At 36.9% G+C, this 21770-nt stretch overlaps 1 protein-coding gene across 2 annotated transcripts in view; it reads right to left on the reverse strand.

Moving 5' to 3' along the window:
- Window positions 1–21770, reverse strand: part of TMEM244 (transmembrane protein 244) — a 57744-nt gene that overhangs the window by 2410 nt on the left and 33564 nt on the right. The window contains exon 7 of one of the 2 annotated variants that reach the window (XM_045843787.1): window positions 20657–21705. The exons of the other annotated variant lie outside the window; for it this stretch is intronic. Coding sequence (XP_045699743.1) covers window positions 21653–21705 — 53 coding nt within the window. The 3' untranslated portion in view covers window positions 20657–21652. Of the gene's footprint in view, window positions 1–20656; window positions 21706–21770 lie in introns of those variants that run through there. 2 annotated transcript variants of the gene reach the window in all.

The following is a 21770-nucleotide window of genomic DNA, read 5'->3' on the forward strand; positions in this document are numbered from 1 at the left end:
GGCTTCCTCTCCTATGTGTATACTCCCACCCTGGCCGCCCCACAAATGAAGTGTCTACAAAGATATTAGAAGCAAGGAAACTTTCCCACATAAGCTCCTCAAACATCAACACAAAGGAATACAATAATAGCATGAAAAATGAATATGTGGAATTCTGCCATGAGGATGTAATGAATCAAAATGAACTTCTAGCCATAAATATCTAACATTGAAAACTATAGGAGAAAACTATTTCTAAGTATTGGAAAGCTGCCAGCACAATACTGAATTCTGTAGTGAAACAATTAATGTTAGATTACATAGGGGTGGGCAAAAGTGGGTTTCCAGTTGTGAGTATGCAAAACACTGAGTTAAAAAGCTGTTGTAATAATTATAACCTGCCTGTCTTCTTCCATACGAACAACTGGAAACCTACTGTTCCCCACCCCTGAACATCTATTATAAATATGATACTAGAAATATGGTACAAATATGATATTTAAAAAATAGTATGATCATGATAAGAGAAATTGAAAGTATAAAAACACTGAACACAATTCCTAAATATAAAAAACAATATCTGAATTGAAAAATACACTGGTGGGAGTGAACTGCATATTAGACACTGCAGGGATTTAAAAAGAAAAATAGTGAACTGGAAGAGCTAGCAACAGAACCTACCCAAAACGAAGTATAAGGAGATAAAAGACAGAAAATGATAAACAGCACAGTGACATGTGAATAATACCAACCTGTCTAAACATATGTAATTGGAGTCCCAGAAAAGACAAGGGCATAGAAAAAGTCACCAATAAACACCAATAAATTTCCAAATATAATGAAAACAACAGATCCATAAATCCAAAAATTTCAACAGACTTCAAGTAGAAAAAAAAAACAAAGAAAATTATACTGTTATATTATCATCAAATTACTGAAAACCAGTGATAATGAGAAAATCTTCAAAGCAGCGAGGAGGAAAGGCATACTACCTACATAAGAATGTTAATCGGAAATCTCACAGATCCAAACATCCAAACTGTGTCAACATCACAAGACAAAGGAAGCATATCTTTAAAGTACAGGGGGTGATGGGAGGAGGACAATAATAATCTCACCCTAGATTTTTTTATCCAATGAAAATAGCTTTTGTAAAAAAGAAAGAATGTGAGGGGGGAGTGGGGGGAGGTAAAGTTCTTTTCAGACAAACAAAACTGAAAAAATTATTTATTGTAGACCTACACTACAAGAAATGTTAAAGAAAGTTCTTCAGGTAGGAGGGAAATGACACCAGATGGAAATCTGGATATATACAAAGGGGTGAAAAACACCAGAAATTATACAAGTGTGGGTGAATATAAAATACTATTTCCCCATTAAAAACCCACTCAAAAGATCACCAATGATCTAAAGCAAAATAACATATTGTGGGATTAATAACACATGTGGAAGTAAAATATATGACAAAAAAGTTTCCAATAAAGGCTAGGAAGAGAAAATGAAAGTATACCATTTTAAGAAGTCATTTGAAGGTAGACTGCTACAAATTAAATACTTACATTGTAAACTTAGAACAAATACTTAAAATATTTTAGAGCTAATAAATCAATAGAAGAGATAGAATGAAATCTTGAAAATTACTAAATTAATTTAAAAAGGCAGACCAAAAGAAACAGAAATCAGATAAGACAAACAGAAAACAAATGGCAAAACAGTATGTTTAAACTAATGTATCAATTATTTAATTAAATATAAATGACCTAGCACTCCATTGAAGAGGAAAAATTATTTTTTCTTTCTTTTTTTAAAAAGATTTTATTTATTTATTTTTAGAGGGGAAGGGAAGGAGAGAGGGAGAGAAACATCAGTGTGTGGTTGCCTCTCCCACTCCCCCTGCTGGGAACTCGGCCTCCAAAACAGGCATGTGCCCTAGACTGGGAATCAAACCGTGACCCTCTGGTTCACAGGCCCACCCTCAATCCACTAAGCTACATCAGCCAGGGCTCTTTTTCCTTTTTTTTTTTAAATGAAATTTACTGAGGTGACATTGGGTAATAAGATCATATAGATTGCAAGTGTACATTTCTGTGATACTAGATCTATATAATGCACTGTGTGCCCGCCACCTAAAGCCAAACCATCCTCTGTCACCACATATTAGGCCTTCCTCTGCCCCCATCCCACCCCCTTCCCTCTTGCAGCCACCACGTTGCTGCCTATGTCCATGCATTTGTTTTATATCCTGCACATGAGATAAATCATATAGTTAAAATTATTTGATTCAATAAAAAACAAGGGACAACTATACTGTTTGCAAGAGAAAACCTGCTTTAGCTATAAAGACAATGACACTTGCAGCAGAGAGGTGAAAAGTATAATGACAAAAAGTATATGTATCATGCTAACATTATTCAAAGAAAAATTAGGATTGATAATTTCTACTAGGCAAGGTAAATTTCAGAGCATGAAATATCGGGAATAAAGAAGGATGTTTCTTAATGATAAGCATTAAATGTTCAGCAGGAACATGTAAAAATTATAAGATATATTCATCTGGACACAGAACTTCAAAATACACCAAAAAAAAAATGATAAAGCTCAAAGAAGAAAGAAACAAAACCACCACTACACCCCTTTCTCAACATTTGATAGAGACCATAGACGGGTCATCGTGAGGGTACAGAATACTTGAACATCGCCATCAGCCAGCTACTCCTAATCAGGGTTTACTGAGCACTGCACCCAGCAAAGGTGCACATTCTTTTCAAGAGCACAGGGACAGCCACCAAAAGAGACTGTTGCGCATGGGTCACTGGCCAGCAGTGACCACAGAACGCTGTGGATGGCTCGACGATAAACACGCGAGAAATAACAACACACATGCACAGAGACAGACTAGTTTCTGTGGGGAAGTAGGGACAGAATGGCCACCCCCCAAGTGGGGAGCGCCCCGATTTACAGTCCATACCTGCTTTTATTGGGCTCATGCTGCATAATAATTCAGGTAAAGTACAGTACTCATTAGGGGAAGTAAGGAACTATAGAAAACAAAGAACTCTGCCGGTCTATTGAGTTGGGGGTCAAAGAACCTGTAAGACTGAGGAACAAACTAACTTCCTCCTAAGACCCTTCTCATTCAACTGAGAGCATTCTAAACAAAGAAGGTTTCACAGTAATTTACATATTCTTTCTTAGGCCTGATCACCCCGGGAAATCCGCACTTCTCAGTACCGAGCTGCACCACCCTGTCATTGTTTCAGGCTTAGGTGGAGCAAGGGAACTAGGTAACCAAGAGATAAGGAGATTTTCTCCCAGACAATGAGAACTCAGACTTTGTCAAAGCCGAGGAGCGAGGGTCCATCACCCCCTTTTGCTGCAGCCCCCCCAAGTCCTTCTTTTGGGGGGCCTCCCAAAGTGATCGTGCCTGGCTTAGGTCGTTCCCCCCGTGGGGAATCTTACCCGTCTTTGGCTAACCGACCAAGCTTTTTCAGGTTCAGTTATGAATAAAGCAGCAGAAGCAGCATTCCTGCCAGGAAGATAAGCTTTTATCTCCTTGCCCGCTTACGGTTCCAAGGGCGTTCCCTTAGCTTTAGCTAGGCAGGGGTTTCAGCCTCTGATACCAGTCAGGGCGGTTCCCAACAAGAGACCATATTCTGAGCCATATAACAAGTTTTGATAAGTTTAAAAAGATCCAAATTCTACAAAATTTTGGTGTCTGACCACAAATACATTAAACTAGAAATCAATCACTGAAAAACACCAGTAAAATGTATTCTAGTAAGTCATGGAACAGAGGAAATCACAAGAAAATATTAGAAAATATTTTGAATGGAGTAAAAATTAAAACCAACATATCAAAACTTATAGAGTGCAGAAAGGGCAGTGGTAAGAAGATAACTTATCACAGGCTTACAGTAAAAGAGAAGAAAAAAAATTCAAACCAGTTATCTAAACTTCCAGCTTAAGAAACTAGAAAAGAGAAGAGCAAATTAAACCTAAAAGTATGAAGAAGTAAGAAAATGATAAAGACAAAGGCTGGCATTAATAAAATAAAAATAATGACAGCATAGAAAAATCAATGAAACTAAAAGCTTATTTTTTATTTTTTATTTTAAGTATATTTTATTGATTATGCTATTACAGTTGTCCCAATTTTCTCCCTTTGCCCCCTTTGTGTGGTTCCCCCCTTCCCTCCAGCAATCCCCTCCCTTAGTTCATGTCCATGGGTGATATATATAAGTTCTTTGGCTTTTTCATTCCTATACTATTCTTAATATCCCCCTGTCTATTCTGTACCTACCCAATTATGCTTCTAAATCCCTGTACCCTTTTCCGAATTCTCCCCATTCCCATTCCCAGTGGATAACCCTCAAATGATCTCCATATTTATGCTTCTGTTCCTGTTCTAGTTGTTTGCATAGTTTGTTTTTGTTTTTTAGATTCAGTTGTTGATAGTTGTGAATTTGTTGTCATTTTAATGTTCATAGTTTTGGTCTTCTTTTTCCTAAATAAATCCCTTTATGATCATTTTCTAAATGATAATAGACCTTCTGAATACATTGGTTAGGAAAATAAAGGTGAGAAAACACAAATCACCAGTATTGGGAATGAGAGAACACCACTGTGTGCCCTACAGATATTAAAAAAACAGCAAGGAATTATTATGGAAAACACAATGGCAATAAATCTGATAACTAAAATGAAGTCAGTTTTTGCCTTGAAACACAAAAGCTGAAAAAGTTTACTCAAGAAAAAATAAATGATGTGAAAAGCCATATAGGTGTTGAAGAGATAAAAGTCATCATTTAAAATGTACCCACAAAAAAACTTGAAGCTCAAAGGCTTCTCTGGTAAATCCTACCAGGCACTTAGATATAAATAATCTTAATTATACACAAACACTTCCAGAAATTAGAAGAGGAGGGAAAGAATCCCAAATTGATTTGATAACATCATCATGATCCTCACCCCCAAATTAGACAGACTTTACCAAAATGAAGATAACTACATTCTCATGTTCTCCAAGACATTAAGAGTGTTTGGAGAGTAGAGAATAGAACCCAATAGAAAAATATGTAATCTGATTTCTTTTCTATCACTTTTGTTTAAAATGTCGCCATGGACAAGGACAACAGCAGAAGGGGAGGATTGAATGTGGGAGGTGGGGGATGGTTAGGGCAGGGGGGAGTAGTAGGAGAAAAGGGGGACAACTGTAATTGAACAACAATACAAAATAAATAAATAAAAAATAAGAGGCCATCATGACCAAAGTTGAGCTTAGCCCCAAAATGCAAGGTCGGTTTATCATTTAAAACTGAAAATCAATTAAATCAAGGTCACCACATTAACAATGTGAAAACAAACAGAAGGAAGACTGCCAATTTCTCCTCTGACACTTCTGTAGAAGTTTTTTGCTATCATACATGCACATATGATCACACTTGATAAGAACAAAGTTTTGTCATTTGTATACAGTGAGAAATTCTTTGTTTTAGATCACTGTTATTTTTATTTATTTATTTATTTTTGGGATGAAACTAGCAAATTTCAACATGGTATAAAATGTTCAATGGTATGTGAGTATAAATATCAGAAATGCATTTAATACTACTAAAAATTCAGTTGAACCCAGTTATTTTTATCAATAAAATTGATATGGTTTTAAAATGAACAGAACGTAGATATAGATGACAACAATAGCAGCTCAAGTCAATAAGGGAGATAATAGACTGGCCCTCAACATCATCCCCACCTGGCATCTTTCCTTTTTTAAAAAAATATGTAATCTGACTTCTTTTCTATCATTTTTGTTTGGATGAAACAATAACATGAGTTTTGTAACTGATTTTTGAACACTTACTGAATTAGAAACATTTCTTTGTTCACTAACAGATGATTAAAAAATTTCTCTAAAGTGAAGTGAGATAATCATTTAATAAGGCATTATGTAACTAAAATGTAAACAAAGCATTGGGTAGTCATGATAAATAGAATAATATAGCAAAAAAAAATAACCTATGTTTTTTGCCCTAACTCAAAAGACAAATTTCCCCCCAAACTGGAGTGAACTGAGGTCCTATGTCAAGATTTTGCTTGCATCTAAGTGGGGACTGGGAGAGATGAAGGTTTTGGGCATCATTCAGCCTTTCTGCCTACTGTCATGTGTGATGTCCAGGAAGGAGAGTGAATTTCAGAAAGGCTTTTGAAAAGCATTCTCTTCAGGCCCTTGAAAACTATTACTGTACCTAGAATGTGACTTGCAAGTAAAGTATAAAAATACTAACTTGAGGTGACTCAGTTTCTAGTAATTAAGAGAACACACACACAGTTATAGCACTTATTTTTGCACATTTTATTGATGCTTCCTTTTTAAGTGTGAATTCATATATGGAACTTTGGGTTGTATTATTATTGTTATTGTTGTTATTATTATTACTTGCACTACCCTTTTGATGTGAACACTAAGACTCACACTATCTAGACTCTCCCTTGTCGAGTGTTTGAATCTGCACTGGAGATGCAACAGACAGGAAGGGAAACATAATGAGTCATCTCAAACACAGATGTCTATGAGTTCCTGCTAAAATATACTGCTGGTATCTGTTTCCAGAAGCATATATCTCCCTTCATAAGTATTTTCCAGATGTGTTCTTGGTTGTAACCTAAAAATATGCCTGTTGCTAAAAAATGTGCATGGGGTAACATCTTAACTAAAGATGATATACTACTACCAGTTATTCAAAGCTTAAAATGTAAAACAGGCTACACAATCTGTTACTGTCACAAAGGCTCCACAAAGTAGCTGTTACGGCCCTTCTTGCAGCAGGAAGAAAATACTAATCCATTCTGCGTCTTGAGTCTCATTACATTTTCTTCCCTCATCTAACAAACTTGCTGTTCAACCTGCAACTTTTGTCCTTGTATTTCTCCATCACATTAGTCTCCCCTGACTTAGAACTTTGGTATTTTGGTGTCATCATAATTTTGTTTTGACTTATCGTAGGCTGTCCTCAGGGTTACCCCTTCCAGTTCAGGCTAGCCCTTTGCTGCATTTTTGCTAGCCACGAGCACCATTTGTTCATTTAATAACCTGGAGTAGTCTAACAACTGTTAAGAAGCAGTCAAACCACTCCTCCATTCCATGTATCTGGACAACTGACCCTCACCCAGATGGGGGAAGTCTGGGGGCTTGTTCTCTGGAGAGAGTGACTCTGGACTGGGAGATACACAGGCATGGCTGAGAGGAAGGCGCAACCCACTAAAAATGGGCCAATGAGAAGGTGTAAGCAGACTGGATACTGGAACTCCCAGAGTGCTGAAAGTCAGGCCTCTGTTCATAAGGCAGAAAAGTCAAATGGTCTCTCCTTCAGGGTAACTTCCTGGACCAGAGGAAGGTCTTAAAAATACCAACATCAACAATGAAATTGCCCAGCCCGATCTCCTGACAATGATGCTCACTGTTCAGAGCCCCACTCATGAACTGAGTGCTTCTCATCATCCTCCGCTTCAGTGTGCACAGACAGGCAGGTATCAGTGGGCATCTGAGAAGAGCCTCTGGGATGAAAGGCATAGACCCAAAAAAGTAAGAAAAAAAAAGCAGAAAGAAGTCACTTAGGAAAGATATATATTAAATGATAAGAAGGAAAAAAAGGCTATCAATAATATCTTCAGCCGTGAATAGCTTTAATGTAGTTTTAATAATGTACAAAATTGACAATCAAGCCAAAATATCAAGCCAGAGTGATAATTCAGATATACTGGGGGGAGGGAGATGGCACACAGTATGTGTGTGTCTAGGGAGAAGAAGAAAGCAAGTTAATTTCTCATCTTTCCTAGTGGGAAGTCAACAGGAAATGCCTACAATAAAAAATACCAAAAAGGAGGAACATATTATAGCATTTGGAAGGCACACACCTAAATAATCAGCTCAAACTGGTGACAGTAGCTGTCTGGAGGGGAATAAAGGAAGTGTGAATAGGGGACTGGTGTTGTTCTCATAAGAAACTTTATGAAAACTTTTGTCATTTTATGTGCATGCATAATTTCAATATTTTTAAAAAATTAAGTGTAAAGAGGAGAAGAAAATAAAAAGCTAAAAGTGGCATATAAATTAGAAAACTTTTTAAAAGTTCTATGCAAAATTCACGGTGGCTTGAATTAGGGTCATAGTAGAAGAAATGGAAAGAAATGGACAGATGAAATATTTAATTGATTTCTGGTTTCATACCACTATGGTCAGAAAAGATGCTCGATGTGATTTGGCAGATGAACTATTCAAGAGTCACAGCACCTGAAAATCATTTAGATATGGATCTCTGGCTGGGGTGATGGGGGAGGCATCCAGGATGACCACTAGGTACTTGGCTTGAACAACTGGATAGATGGCAGTGGCATTTGCTGAAGAAGAGGATTGAAGGGAAGGAGCTAATTTGGGGGAAGTAAATGATGAGTTCACTTTTAGAACAGTTTAATTTAATTGGCCTATATATCTTTTCGAAAGAGGTATAGCTAGGAGATTGCTGGACGTGTAGTTCTGGAGCTCAAGACCCATAATTAAACTTGAAATATAGGCAGTAAAATTATTGACAAACAGTAATTAAACAAAGCCATAGGTGCATATTTTGTGGTTTTTGCTCAATATCCCTTTCTTTAAAAAAACATTTTATTTATTTATTTTTAGAGAGAGGGGACAGGAGGATGAAAGAGAGGGAGAGAGATATCTACATGCGGGAGATACATTTATTGATTGCCTCTCACATGCCCACAAATGAGGACCTGGCCCACAACCCAGGCATGTGCCCTGACCAGAAAGTGACCGTTCAGTTTGTGGGATGATGTTCAACCCACTGAGCCACACCAGTCAGGATCCAATACTCCTTCTTTTCCTCAGAGTTCCTGTAAGGATATTCGTATGTTCTGGCTGGGACTCATCCTGCTCTACTTCTACCACAGGGGTGGGACCCTTGAAGTTCCCCATCATCTGGCCTCAGTATTCAGTTTAGGGTGAGCATGTCAACTGAAGTGTGTTAACGGAAACCTCTGGGGAGAATGAGAATGTTGGTATCTTTCTTTTCTTGAATCATAGGCCATGGAAGTCTGGAGCTGCCAGTGGTTCTTCTGGCCATTACAGAAAAAACCTGAGCTGAGAATGACAACACTGTGGAATGCAAGGCTAAGGGACATGGAAAGCAGGATAAATTCAAAGTAAACTGAACAAAATAGAAACAGAGGTATGGATACATGGAACAGACTGACAGCTGCCAGAGGGGAGGGGGCTGATAGGCTGGATGAAAGAAGGTGAAGGGATTAAGAAAAAATACACATACGTATATAACAAACACATAGACACAGACAACAGTGTGGTGATAGCTGGAGGGGAAGGGGGACAGAGGCTAGGTGAATGTGGACAAAGGGGAGAAAATGGGAACAGAATAAGACTTTGCTTGGGGTGATGGGCAGACGATGCAAAATGCAGATGATGTTTTATTGAGTCATACACTTGAAACCTGTATGGTTTTGTGAACCAATGTCACCCTAATAAATTCAACTAAACAAAAACAGGACAGATTCTAACTATCCTTAGTCACCTTCCTGGATAGAGCTGAATCCTGTCCTTTGGATTCCCCAGGTAGGTGAGCTGATAATATCCCTTCCAAAGGTGGTTTGTGTTGCCCCTGACAGTGCCCTGTCTTGTGAGTGGGAGTAGATCAGATTGCCATGTGAGACTGAGAGGAGTAGATAAAGACAGTGTCTAGAAGAGCCGACCTTACAAGGCTGAGAACTGTGAGTGGAGGAGGAGCTTCGGGGAAGACTGAGAGGAAGCTGCTGGGTAGATAAAAAAAAAGGAAAAGAAGGCTATGCCATGACAGCCATGAGAAAACACTGTTTCAAGAAGCGAAGAGGGATCAACAAAATTAGATGCTGCCCAAAATCAATCAACATCTTGAAAAGTGGGCTTTGGCCCTGTGGAGCTGGCCTTGAGGATGCTGGTGAGAGTAATTTTAGTGTACTGGAACCTGATAGAAATGACTTGAAAAGTGTGTGAAGGGTGGAGAAAGTGAGGCAGTGACTAGAGACTACTCATTCAAGAAGTAGGGTTTGCGGACAGGAAAGAGCGTAGACGCTAGCAGGGACAGTCCTACAGAGTGCTTCCTTTTGTTTATTTGAAAGGAATATTGGTCATGGATATCACTAAACATCAATTGGAAGGATCTAATGCAAAGAGAGGAACTGAAGTACAGAAGTCTAATAATTTATGATGGGAAATCCATGAGACACTGAGGGAGATGTGATCAGGAGCACAAGTCGAAAAAATAAGAATAAATAAAAAGAGAGAAGGTGGAGACAATGGTGAGTACAATGAAGTTGACTTTATAGCCTGGATAAGATAGCTCCTATCTTATGCATTTATTTGCACTGAAGGGGCAGGGATATCTACTGAGAATAAGGAGGGGTAGAACATGAGACTGAGGCAGACAAGATCTGAGATAGTCACCGAGCTAACAAGAACACGTAACAGGATTGTTCATTGGGTTGAGGGCCTACTACGTAAGGTTGTATGAATGAATTTAAAGAAATGTATCCTGCAGAGTTGAAGGAGCTGCTGCAAAAGTGGGGGGCAGTCAGGGTGTAGACAGGGAGAAAGGGAAAGCTGAATTGGTCCAGGGTTGACATCGAATGGCAATCACTGTTTCTTACAAAGTTTGGGGAAAACAGAATAAATTTCTTGGGCATAGAACTTCTTTTAAAAAAATTCCCATCTATTTTATTTTATTTTATTTATTTATTTTTAAAGAGGGAAGAGAGGGAGAAAGAGAGAGAGAGAGAGAAACATCAATGTGCGGTTGCTGGGGGCTGTGGCCTGCAACCCAGGCATGTGCCCTGACTGGGAATCAAACCTGTGATGCTTTGGTTCACAGCCCGTGCTCAATCCACTGAGCTACTCCAGCCAGGACCATCTATTTTTTTAATTTGAGGGTATGTTGGGTAGAATTGATAGAGTTTATGGGTTGAACAGTAGGATGGAGAGTGGAGAGATAGATCCCACAATGGGAATAATGATAATAGGATCTACCAGACAATGAACAGTTTATTTGATGATTCATCAACTTCTCTAATCTTCATAACAACTGTAGGAAGTCGCTTTTTTAAAATAAATATGTTTATTGATTTTAGAGAGAGAGGAAGGGAGAGAGAAAAACATCAATGTGAGAAACATCAATTAGTGGCATCAAGCGCACACCCCAAATAGGGACTGAACCCACAACCTGGGCATGTGCCCTGACCAAGAATCAAACCCTCAACATTTTGGTGCTTGGGATGGTGCTCCAACCGACTGCACGACACCAGCTAGGGCAATAGAAAGTAGTTATATTGAGCCTATATTATGTCTGAAGCAACCAAGACTCAGAGAATAACTTGCCCAAAATCTCTCAGCAGGAAATGGCAGACAGACCCTTGCATCATAATAGAAAGAGCATGGTTTCTGGTACATCAGAGACACACATAAATACTGATGTTAAGCTCTTATCACTATGGAAGAGCTACACTTGTTATCGTGTCTTGCCCTAAACACTCTATGTGATTGATCAGTGTACCTCTGGGGAAGGCAGCCTGATGAAGGTCTCAGCATTCCAGTCATAGATGGGTCATGCTATGGGGACAGGATTTCCAGTCGTCCTCTGATAGGACTTGGGCGAGAAAGGCGTCTGCCCTGGGCCTTGCTGTTCAGAAGGCCTCGTTTATCACAAAATTCTGTGAAAGAATTCATGGGCACTTCCATCACTTACGATTCACGCAGCTCTCTCAGTGCTGACATGGCAGAACCCATTATCCTGAGCATGAGCTGGTTGGAGTGACACTTTCCCATCCTCGGGGAAGCACTCTGTCCCTCTTTTCCTAGATACATGCTGGCCACCACTGAATGTTGTCATGGTTTCTGGGTTGTCACTGACACTGCTTCTGAGTGCAGGGAAGATTTTTGAATGTGTAAGCACTTAGGAAACAGAAAAGGCAAATTAGCCAATTTGTTAAATCCTTCCTCTCAGGTAGGGCTATTGCATTAGACTCTCCCCTAATGAAGTAGTATCAAGCATCCAGGTTCTGTTCTTGCTTTCCTAGTCCACACTCATTGTTGCACACGGTACCTCAGGAACATACAGTATTCAACAGTTTATATCACTCTCATGTTTCTTTCTGTTTATAGATGTATCTACAGATACATGAGTCAAGACATAGCATGAGTCAAGTATAATCTAGATTTTTTTTAATGATGACTAAGTGGATATTAAATACTAAAATTGCAAATAATTTTGTTTGTGAAAGTATTTAATAAAATCTTATTGATTTCCCCAAAATAAATAATTTTAGATTCATTTATATAACTTACATTAAAATTTGTGCTATTGATGATTACAATTTTATTTTGCATCTTAATTTTTAATATATCTTCCTAAATATTTTAGAACATAACATTTTTGAAAACATATAAACAGAAGTTTAATTTACATTTTTAATGAAAATACAGTTAAACTGAGTTTACTTTGAATATAATTGCATTTTATTTCTTAACCTTTTAGATTAGTGAGAACAAGTTCATGTGGAGATCATACTAATAACAGAAAACACAAAAGTGGGGCTAGGGAGAAAAAAATAAGAAGCATAAAGAAACAAAATATTCAAAGAGGTAGCTTGCTCAAGTTTTTAAGAACTTGAAACAATAAAACTGAGATTTATATTGAATGTGACCCACATAAAATTTGGAAACAGGACATTATAAATTCTTTATTAAAAGCAGATTTAATTACTGACCAAAACAATGAGAATGAAGTAATGTTATTTTTATTAGATCTACAACTTGAGTAAATCAAATGGAATCCCAGAAATTTTATATAAATGGAGATTTAATGAAGAAATTACTGTAGGGGATAGTGAAAATCACTATATAAGTTATAGGTATTATATGATAAAATACATCACAAATTTCTCTTTAGTAATGTTTAAATTGTGTAAATTTTTCTTTCATCCCCACATATACATATTTCAAATTTTCTTAACAATTTCATTAGCCATTCCTCAGCTGAACAGTTTCTCCAAATTTAAATAAACACCAGTCTACCAACTAGAGTGACCTGATATGGCATTACTGTTAATAGAATACAAATTGTGAGATAATCCTCATTTTAACAACATAAATAGTAATTTTTTCCTAAAATGAAGGCAAGATACATCAATTATATGGAATAAGTATATAATAATTCATGAATTATGGAGTATCTTCACTTTATTACTCATTCAAACATCACTAGCAATCACCAAAACACTCAAATTTGTGCCATAATAATACTATTACATTTTCTTGAAATTTTTTCTTTCAGTTATACTTAATATAGTTGGTTTAACACATTTTTAAAGATATGTATTATTTTAAAGATTTTTTTGTCAAGATAAGGTATAAATATATTTTATCGAACAATTTTATAGTTTTATAGTTTATGTTTATATGTTTATATGCTCCATGTGGCCCTGCAGAGACTGGTCAACAGTTGCTAAGTCAACCAATTAACCTAACTGCATGTGGGTTCACTAAGTTAACCAAAGGATGCTGGAGAACTACCTGATAACCACACTTACTACCACACTGGGATCGTTTGGAAAGCAACAGTGCAAGCAAGTGTACCTAAGAGAGTCAGCCAGGGCAAAGGATATCAGAGTGAAGGATGCACGTAAGATCATCCCTAAATCACTGGTTCTTGTCAGAACATTTATGAAACATTGAATAGAGTGGATAGGACAAGATACAATTTTCACCGGAAAAAGTCTGGGCAAATTATTTTTAGATTACACACAAACATGGAGTGGCAATGAGTTGCTCATTTATATTTGTTACTTTTTTATCTAAAAAAATGAATGATGCTGGAACATGGAAGTAACTGCAATAAAGCATGTTACATATAACTTAGTGGCATCATCTTCTCATTGAAAAATACCCCAGCCTCATCCTATCTGTAATGGAAATAGAGTATTTATTTAGCACATATAATGGAAAAAAATTACAGCTGTCAAAAATGATAGCTTAGACTACTTTTATAAAGCATTTTCTTAAAGTGTAAATCACCAGAGTTAGCAGAATCTCATAAATTTTCTTCTCATTCCTTTCTCATTCTTCTTCTCCTGTTTACATTCCCCCTCCTCTCCTACTTTTTATTGTACTTCTTAAAAATGTTTATGCATGCTGTCATTTTGAGTCATGCCTCTCATTAAAAATTTAAAAAAATGTATTTTAATATTTTGAACATATTAAACCTAAAAAATTCAGAGCTTTTTTGATATAGTCATTTCTGTTTGGATTTACAACATGTTAGGAAAAAGAATAGTTTCAGTTTGACATTTGAGAAAGTTTTAACCAGTAGTAAAACATATGTGATCATCTTTATTAGAATTTTTATTTTAACATGAAAAGGTATAAGCAAGTAAACAAAAATAGTAGCGACAGTTGAGAGCACTGGTTTAAGTCAAATAGACCACAATGTAATCTGAGCTCTTCCTTTACCAGTTGTGTGACATTGAACAACTGGCTTAACCTTCGTGAACCTGAATTTCCTCATCACCAAGAGGGTGGAAGAGAGTCGAGGGGGATAAATGGTGATGGAAGGAGACTTGCCTTAGGGTGGTGAACACACAGTACCATTATACAGACAATGTATTATAGAATTGTGTACCTGAAATCTATATAACTTTGTTAACCAGCATCACCCCAATACATTCAATAAAAAGAGGGTATAATAATGTTCCTATCTCATAGAGATGTGAGAATTAGAAGCATCTGTGTAAAGTGCTTAGAATTGTGTGAGGCATGTGAACATTACTGATTCTACTCTTACTATAATTATAATTTATTATTATTAACTTCCTCTGACCTTTTATAAAATAAGGTACTACATACCCACCATAGAAAATACAGATGGTAGAAAAGCATAAAATAGTCTTCTTTTCCAGCCTCTGCCATCCCTCTCTATTAATAGTTCATTATGTATCCTGACCAAAAATTAGTTTGGGAACCAGCATATATGCATTCTGAAAGTAAAAGTAGGTATTAGACTTTGTACTCTGTCTTGAATTTTTGTCACATAAGAATTTATCTTGAATGTCTTTCTTTCTACACACCTATACATTACCCTCATTCTTTATAATAACTGTGTCATGTTCTCTTGCATAAATGCTATAAGTCATATAACTAACTGATCTCCTTTTGTAGTTTTGGTCTTTGCAATTATGTCTGTAAGAAAAAGTCCTAGCAGTAGAATTTGTGAATTAAAGTATATGTGTGTTTTCGACTTTGATATAGTTTGCCAAATTACCCTCTCTAATTTGTTTACACTAACATATTTTAGTGGTATTTTGTGCATTTGGATAGGGTCCTGAAACCATGTATGTAAATAAATTGAAATAGATTTTCTATTAAGTTAACTAGGATAGTGATTTATGTTTTAGAAGAGTCCATGGCCCTTTTGGATAATTCTTGAAAATATGGACTTCCATCTTTCTGACAATGTGCAGTCAAGAAAATGCATGTGTCCGCATACCTTTGGAGGGAGCCCCATTTTGGGAAGCTGGACAATGGTCCCCAGAGATGTCCCCAGCCTCATCTTTGATTTGAGCCTGGGAGACTTGTCTGAGACTTCTGACCTCCAGAAACAAGAAAAAAAATTTGTGTTGTTTTAACCCACTAAGTTTATGGTAATTTGTTACAGCAGAAGTAGGAAAGTAATACACTATTCATGTAGCCCCAAATAGGATTCAGCTATGTGCACACATGCCCTGTTTTGGAATATATGAGAGTGTAGCTTTAGAAAACAGCAAAAGTATTCCTTTACTACACAAAGCAGTAAAAAGTTGACCTGGCCACTCCACCTCCTCTGTCCTCGTTGTCATAGTCCCTAAGCATCTCCGTGGAACCCCCAGTGTTCCAAGAGGCAGACTGTAAACTACTCCTTTAGAGAATAAAATAAGCTTTCCTTTGTGATTTGAGAATGTATTTGTAAGTCAGATAATTTTTTGAAATATGATTTTTCAATTAGTAACTATTTCTTGACAGCTATTTTAGGGTAACTACTGTGCTAGACTCCAAGACACCTCTGTAAACAAGACAGACTTATTCCCACCCTCACAGGTTGTAGAGTAATAAGGAGTGTAGCCAATTCCAGTGTCATATGGCAAATGCTTTGGTGGAAAAAGACTAGGGAGCTATGTGGATGCACAGAAGGGGTTCTATCAGTGGTGTGATCTAAGGAAGGCATAACAGAGATTTTCCTGAAGGGAGGGACATGCAAGCTGAGACCAAGCAGAGTTACCAGGCAAAGGATGAGCCTGAGTAGCTGCAAAGGCAGGTGTTGGGTAAAGATAAGAGGCTTGGTGTATTGAAAAGTATTCCAGTGGAAGAAACAGCATTTCTAAAGATCAAGAAGAGAGAGTACATGCTTTCTAGTATCCCCTCCTGTCCTTGACATTCAACTCTGGAAACTACAGCAAGCCTATCATGCACTGAGTAGTTTCCTAGAATTCTTAGAGCACTTCCCAGCCGATGGGGGTAAACATTGCATTCTGCAGACTGAACCTCCAGATCCGGAGGCTGTCCCAAGTATATCAGACCTGGGAACTCTGCCATCTCCAGAGTGGGGCTGGAATTAGTCTTCTGACCTGTGCTCAGTTTCCAGCATGTCAGTTGAGCACCTTGGGTCTCTAAATGCCCATGACACTGTAGCTTTTCTTCCTAGTCACCACAAGTGTTCATTGCAACTGGGCATCCTCTCATTTATTACTGATCACCTACTATGTTCCAGATACTGTGTGCTGAATATGATGACGGTGATGAAAGTGAGCTCCATAAGGATACAGATTTTGTCTGAGAACAGTTCCCTGATGTGTTTCCAGTACCTAAAACAATGCCTGGGACAACACCAGCCTTAATGCCTATTTGTTCAATGAAAAGCACAGGCTTGCCTTTAAGTTGCCTTGAATCTAGTAGACAAGACAAGCATATATTGGGTTGGCCAAAAAGTCCCCATAGTTTTTTTCCATAAACTAAAATATACATTTTTCACTTTCACCAATAACTTTATTGATTTGGATATTTTGATTATGTTGGCTATCTTCCACAGGGTTGATTGTTCTCAGTTAACACCTCAGTTTGACTGCTGTCAATGTCAACTGTTCTATCAATGGTGTAGCATCGTCCAGTGAGAAATCTCCAGCATGAAACTTCTCAAAGCACTTTTTACACATTTGATCAGTCACAGCACCTTCTCCATCCACTGCACAAATCTTTTTTGTGTTTTTCAGTTGCATTTTTACCTGTCTTGAAATAATAAAGCACAATATGCCAAAAATGTTGCTTATTTTCTTCCATCTTCAATATTAAAATGGCTACACAAAAATTCACCCATTTTGATAAGTTTTTTTATATGCCCACTGATATGACAGCTGTCACAATACAATCTGACAAAATTGTTTTGAATGAAGTTAAAGACAACTAAGCACTAGTAGAGCCATCTTATAGGAAAAAAAACACAAATGAATATTTTGGCCAACTAGTATATTAAAAATTCAGTGGCAATTTCAAAGGTGTCAAGTACAACGATGGAAAATCACACAGGAAGCACAGAGGAGGCACCTTCCTCAGTCTGGGGTTCCTGGTTTGTACTCTACTTCCCAAAGAGTATTGGAGTCCAACCTGAACTTGAATCTGCCTGCCATCCTGTCAGCCTTTGCCTCTCTCTATGTAAAGCTGAACCATGTCACTCTACCCCAAACCACTGGCTAGAACCCCACTTCAGTCAAGGCCCTGCTGCTATTATGATCATGAATGGATATTGCTCCTGACCAGAAGAGGCACTCACACCTAGCCAAACTCCTTAGAGAAATGAATGCCAGTCCCAATGGTTCCTGATTAGACATTGTGTCTTGGACAGCTAGACAAGCTTCTAGAGGTCAAGGCACACTGCCAACACAGTGTCTGTAGCTCTGGCCATGCTCCTGCCCCCTGTGCTGGCTGCCTGAGAATGCCAGTGTGATTCACAAAGTGTTCAAGCAGGTTTTCTAAGAATTAGCAACCCAGCTGCTAGCCCAGTTCATTCCCTCTTCCATATTTCTACGGTTACAGAATGAAATGTCATCACAGAGGGAAAGAGGAAGAAGGATGGTGAAAAGAACATGACTTTCAGTCCCAGAGAGCTTTCTGCCTCTTTTATATGACTTTGGACAATCTCTTAAAATTCTGATTCTTCATCTCTTCTCTCTTCCATTAATTTTTCTCTATTTTGACTTATCAAACTTAGAGAAAAGTCGCAAGAATACTACAAAGCATTCCCATGTACCCTTCATCCAGATTTCCAAAAAGTTTTCAGTTTCCACAGTTGTTTTCCCCTTTTCTCAGTCTCTGTATAAAGGCATGTGCTTGTGTACACACACACCACACGTAACAGTTTTTCTCTGAACCACTTAAGTTGCAGGTGCCATGCTCTCTTTCCCCTAAATACTTTAGATGATATTTTCAAAAACCAAGGATTTTTTTAAAACAAACCACAGTACAATGATCAAAATCAAGAAATCAACATAGAAACAATGCAATTATTAATATACAGTATTGAGATTCTGTCAATTGTCCTAATGTTTCTGTTAAAGCAAAAGAAAAGCCCAGATTGTGTCTTTTAAATTTTCTTTTTTAAAAGATTTTATTTATTTATTTTTTAGAGAGCAGAAGGAAAGGAGACTGAGAGGGAGAGAAACATCACTGTGTGGTTGCCTCTCGCTCACCCCCTACTGGGGACCTATGTGCCCTAGAACCCAGGCATGTGCCCTAGACTGGGACTCAAAATGGTGACCCTTTGATTCGCAGGCCTGCACTCAACTACTGAGCCACACCAGCCGGGGCTTAAATTTTCTTTAATCTGGAAACATTTCTGAGTGTTTCTTTAAATCCTATGATATTGGCATTTTTGAAAAGTATAGCCCAATTATTTTGTAAAATGCCCCTAATGTTGGCCTTGTCTGATGTACTTTTAAGGTTAGAGTCAAATTATTCAGTTTTGGCAGTAGTGCCACAGAAGTGATGCTGGGTTCTCAATTCATATTTGTTCAAGAAGGTACATGTTGTTGGTTAGCCCCATTACTAGCAATGTTAACCTGGTTCATTTGTCTAAGGTGGTATCTGCCAGTTTTCCCTAATGTAATAATATTTTATCTTTTGCAATTAAAGAAAGATCATTTGAAGATCTCTACTACTCCTTAAACTAGATGAATCCATTATTATTATAATTATTGCAAATGGCTTTCCTATTTGGAGTACTGGGCCTAGGGTAGAGGGTAAATATTCTTCACCAAGAGGAAAAATAGGTGATAATTCCTTCTGGTTTTTAAAAATTTTTTATTGTATTTTGCACACTAACATTTATCCCCCTTATACTCTCCTTCACCTTGCAACCACCACACTTTTGTCCATGTACATGAACATGAGTCTTTGCCTTTTTGCTTGATCCCTCCACCCGCTAACTGCCCCCCACCATAGCTGTCAACTTGCTTTCCACCTATGAGAATGTCTCTATTTTGCTTGTTAGTTCAATTTGTTCATTAGATTCCACACATAAGTGAGATCATATGGTATTTATCTGTCTCTCTGACTGGCTTATTTCACTTAACTTAATGTTCTCCAGGTCCGTCCTTGCTGCTACAAAGGGTAAAATCCACAGAATGGGAGAACATATTCACCAACACATCCGATAAGGGGTTAATACCCAAAATTTATTAAAAACGTACAAAACTCAACACCAAAAAAAAACCCAGACCATCCAATTAAACAATGCACAAAGGACCTGAATAGACACTTCTCCTTCTGTTTTTAAAAGGTGATTTGGTCTTCTTGTTACTGAACTACCAGGAACATTTAAGTAGAATATGGAAAAATTTAAAAGAAACAGCTAACATAAATAATGCATAACACTTAGAAAACTTGTAACTTTATTTTCCTATATTAAAAGTGTGAAATATTTCCAAATCCTTACATCTTTTATGGGGCTTTTTTTCTGTAGTAGAAATATTCATTTGAAGAATTGCATTTTGATTTTGAAGAATTACTTTTATCCATATGAACCAAATTGTATTTCCTCCCTTTTCTGACTTTTTTTTTCACCACAGCCATATCTATGGATGCTTTTGGTATAGATTTATTTAGCTAGCAATTCAGGTTTCTAAAGTTTATGGAACAACTTCAGAAAGTGACTATGTTTTCTCTTAGGATGTTTGTCATAAAATTTTCTATCTCATAGTATATATTTATATCTTGTCACTTCTATATGATAATCTCTGTGCCTCTAGAGTGGTACCAAACAGCTTTTGACCCAATCAATTCAACCACAAGGGTAAATTGGTTGAACAGAACCTGTAAAATTTTAGATTAGAGTCTAAAGTTTAGATTCTGCAATCTAAACTTTGTAATAATATGATAGGAGTCCACATATATATGGAGAGAGAGAGAGAGAGAGAGAGAGAGAGAGAGAGATTTTGGGACTACTGTCAGCAACAGTAAAGATACTGTTCATTCACTGGGAAGATAATTATTTTAAATAAACATTAAAGGAATATGTGAATTGATTCACAAAGCATACTTATAAAAAAGTTATGCACAATATAGAAGTGTTACCTTTTTAAAAAATATGAAAAATATGTATCAAAATACCACATAGGGTCCTACCAATTTATGATTCCATGTGAGGCACTAGAAGAATAAATTAAATGGTCTTGACTCTTCGAGAAGTTTATATATAGCTTTAGGCAATAAAAACTAAAGTGAATATTTAGTTGCTATGTGTGATACATATTATTTTTAAGCTAAAATATGCAACCTAATTGTATTTTTAATTTTTGTCAAGCAGTGTCATCAAATAGATAATAATAATCATTTTAATGAATAAAAGAAGAAAACCACAGATTATTCTTGTGATCAGGAGAAACAATAAGGAGGATTAACACAATAGTAATTACCTGAGCAGATGGATTCCTAATCCTAAAAATAAACATGCTAATTAAGCTACACTACGATATGACAAGACATTAAGGTCTTCTGAATCTAGAGAGATTGCATTCTAATTTACTAGTGTAACTTAATTCTCATTATATTAAAAAGTACTTAATCAACCAAATCTTTTTTTAATTATCAAATTTATTTAGGCAGTTTCAGTGTTTCTGTAAATTCCTTCCATGTGTGAGTTTCTATAGGGATAGACTTTGTCATTAGTGTATTCATGGTTTGCTCAATATTTGCATTTTCCATAGAGCAGGATTCAGTTTTGTTGTGTTTCTAATGAGACACTTTTTTCTGAATGTTGTCAATGGGTATTAACTGGAGAATGAAAGATCATAATGCTGACCCTTTCAGAGCTACCTTATGTTGCCTTCTTTTAGAGACAAAAATAATCCTTATTAGTAATTAAAATTTGCATTCCTTGGACTGGTTTAGATGAGTTATATTTTTTGATACATCTGTGATTGAACATTTTGGAGAAATTGAACAGGAAGAATGAGAATAACGGACAGAAGACAACATGTGTTAGTAAGTAAATATGAGAATCAGCAACGGAGACAGCTTTGTTATTTTCATACTTACATGTCCATGAGAAACTTAAATTACCTCATCAGTCACCAATCCACACAAGGTAGTTTTGGGGATGTTACCTGCAGTATGTATAATTAGCAAGACATAGCTTAATGGTAAAATGCATATCTTTGTGAAAGAAATA

Source organism: Phyllostomus hastatus, unplaced genomic scaffold (assembly GCF_019186645.2).
Source record: "Phyllostomus hastatus isolate PE091 unplaced genomic scaffold, TTU_PhHast_1.1 phas_contig_40, whole genome shotgun sequence".
Classification (NCBI taxonomy): domain Eukaryota; kingdom Metazoa; phylum Chordata; class Mammalia; order Chiroptera; family Phyllostomidae; genus Phyllostomus; species Phyllostomus hastatus.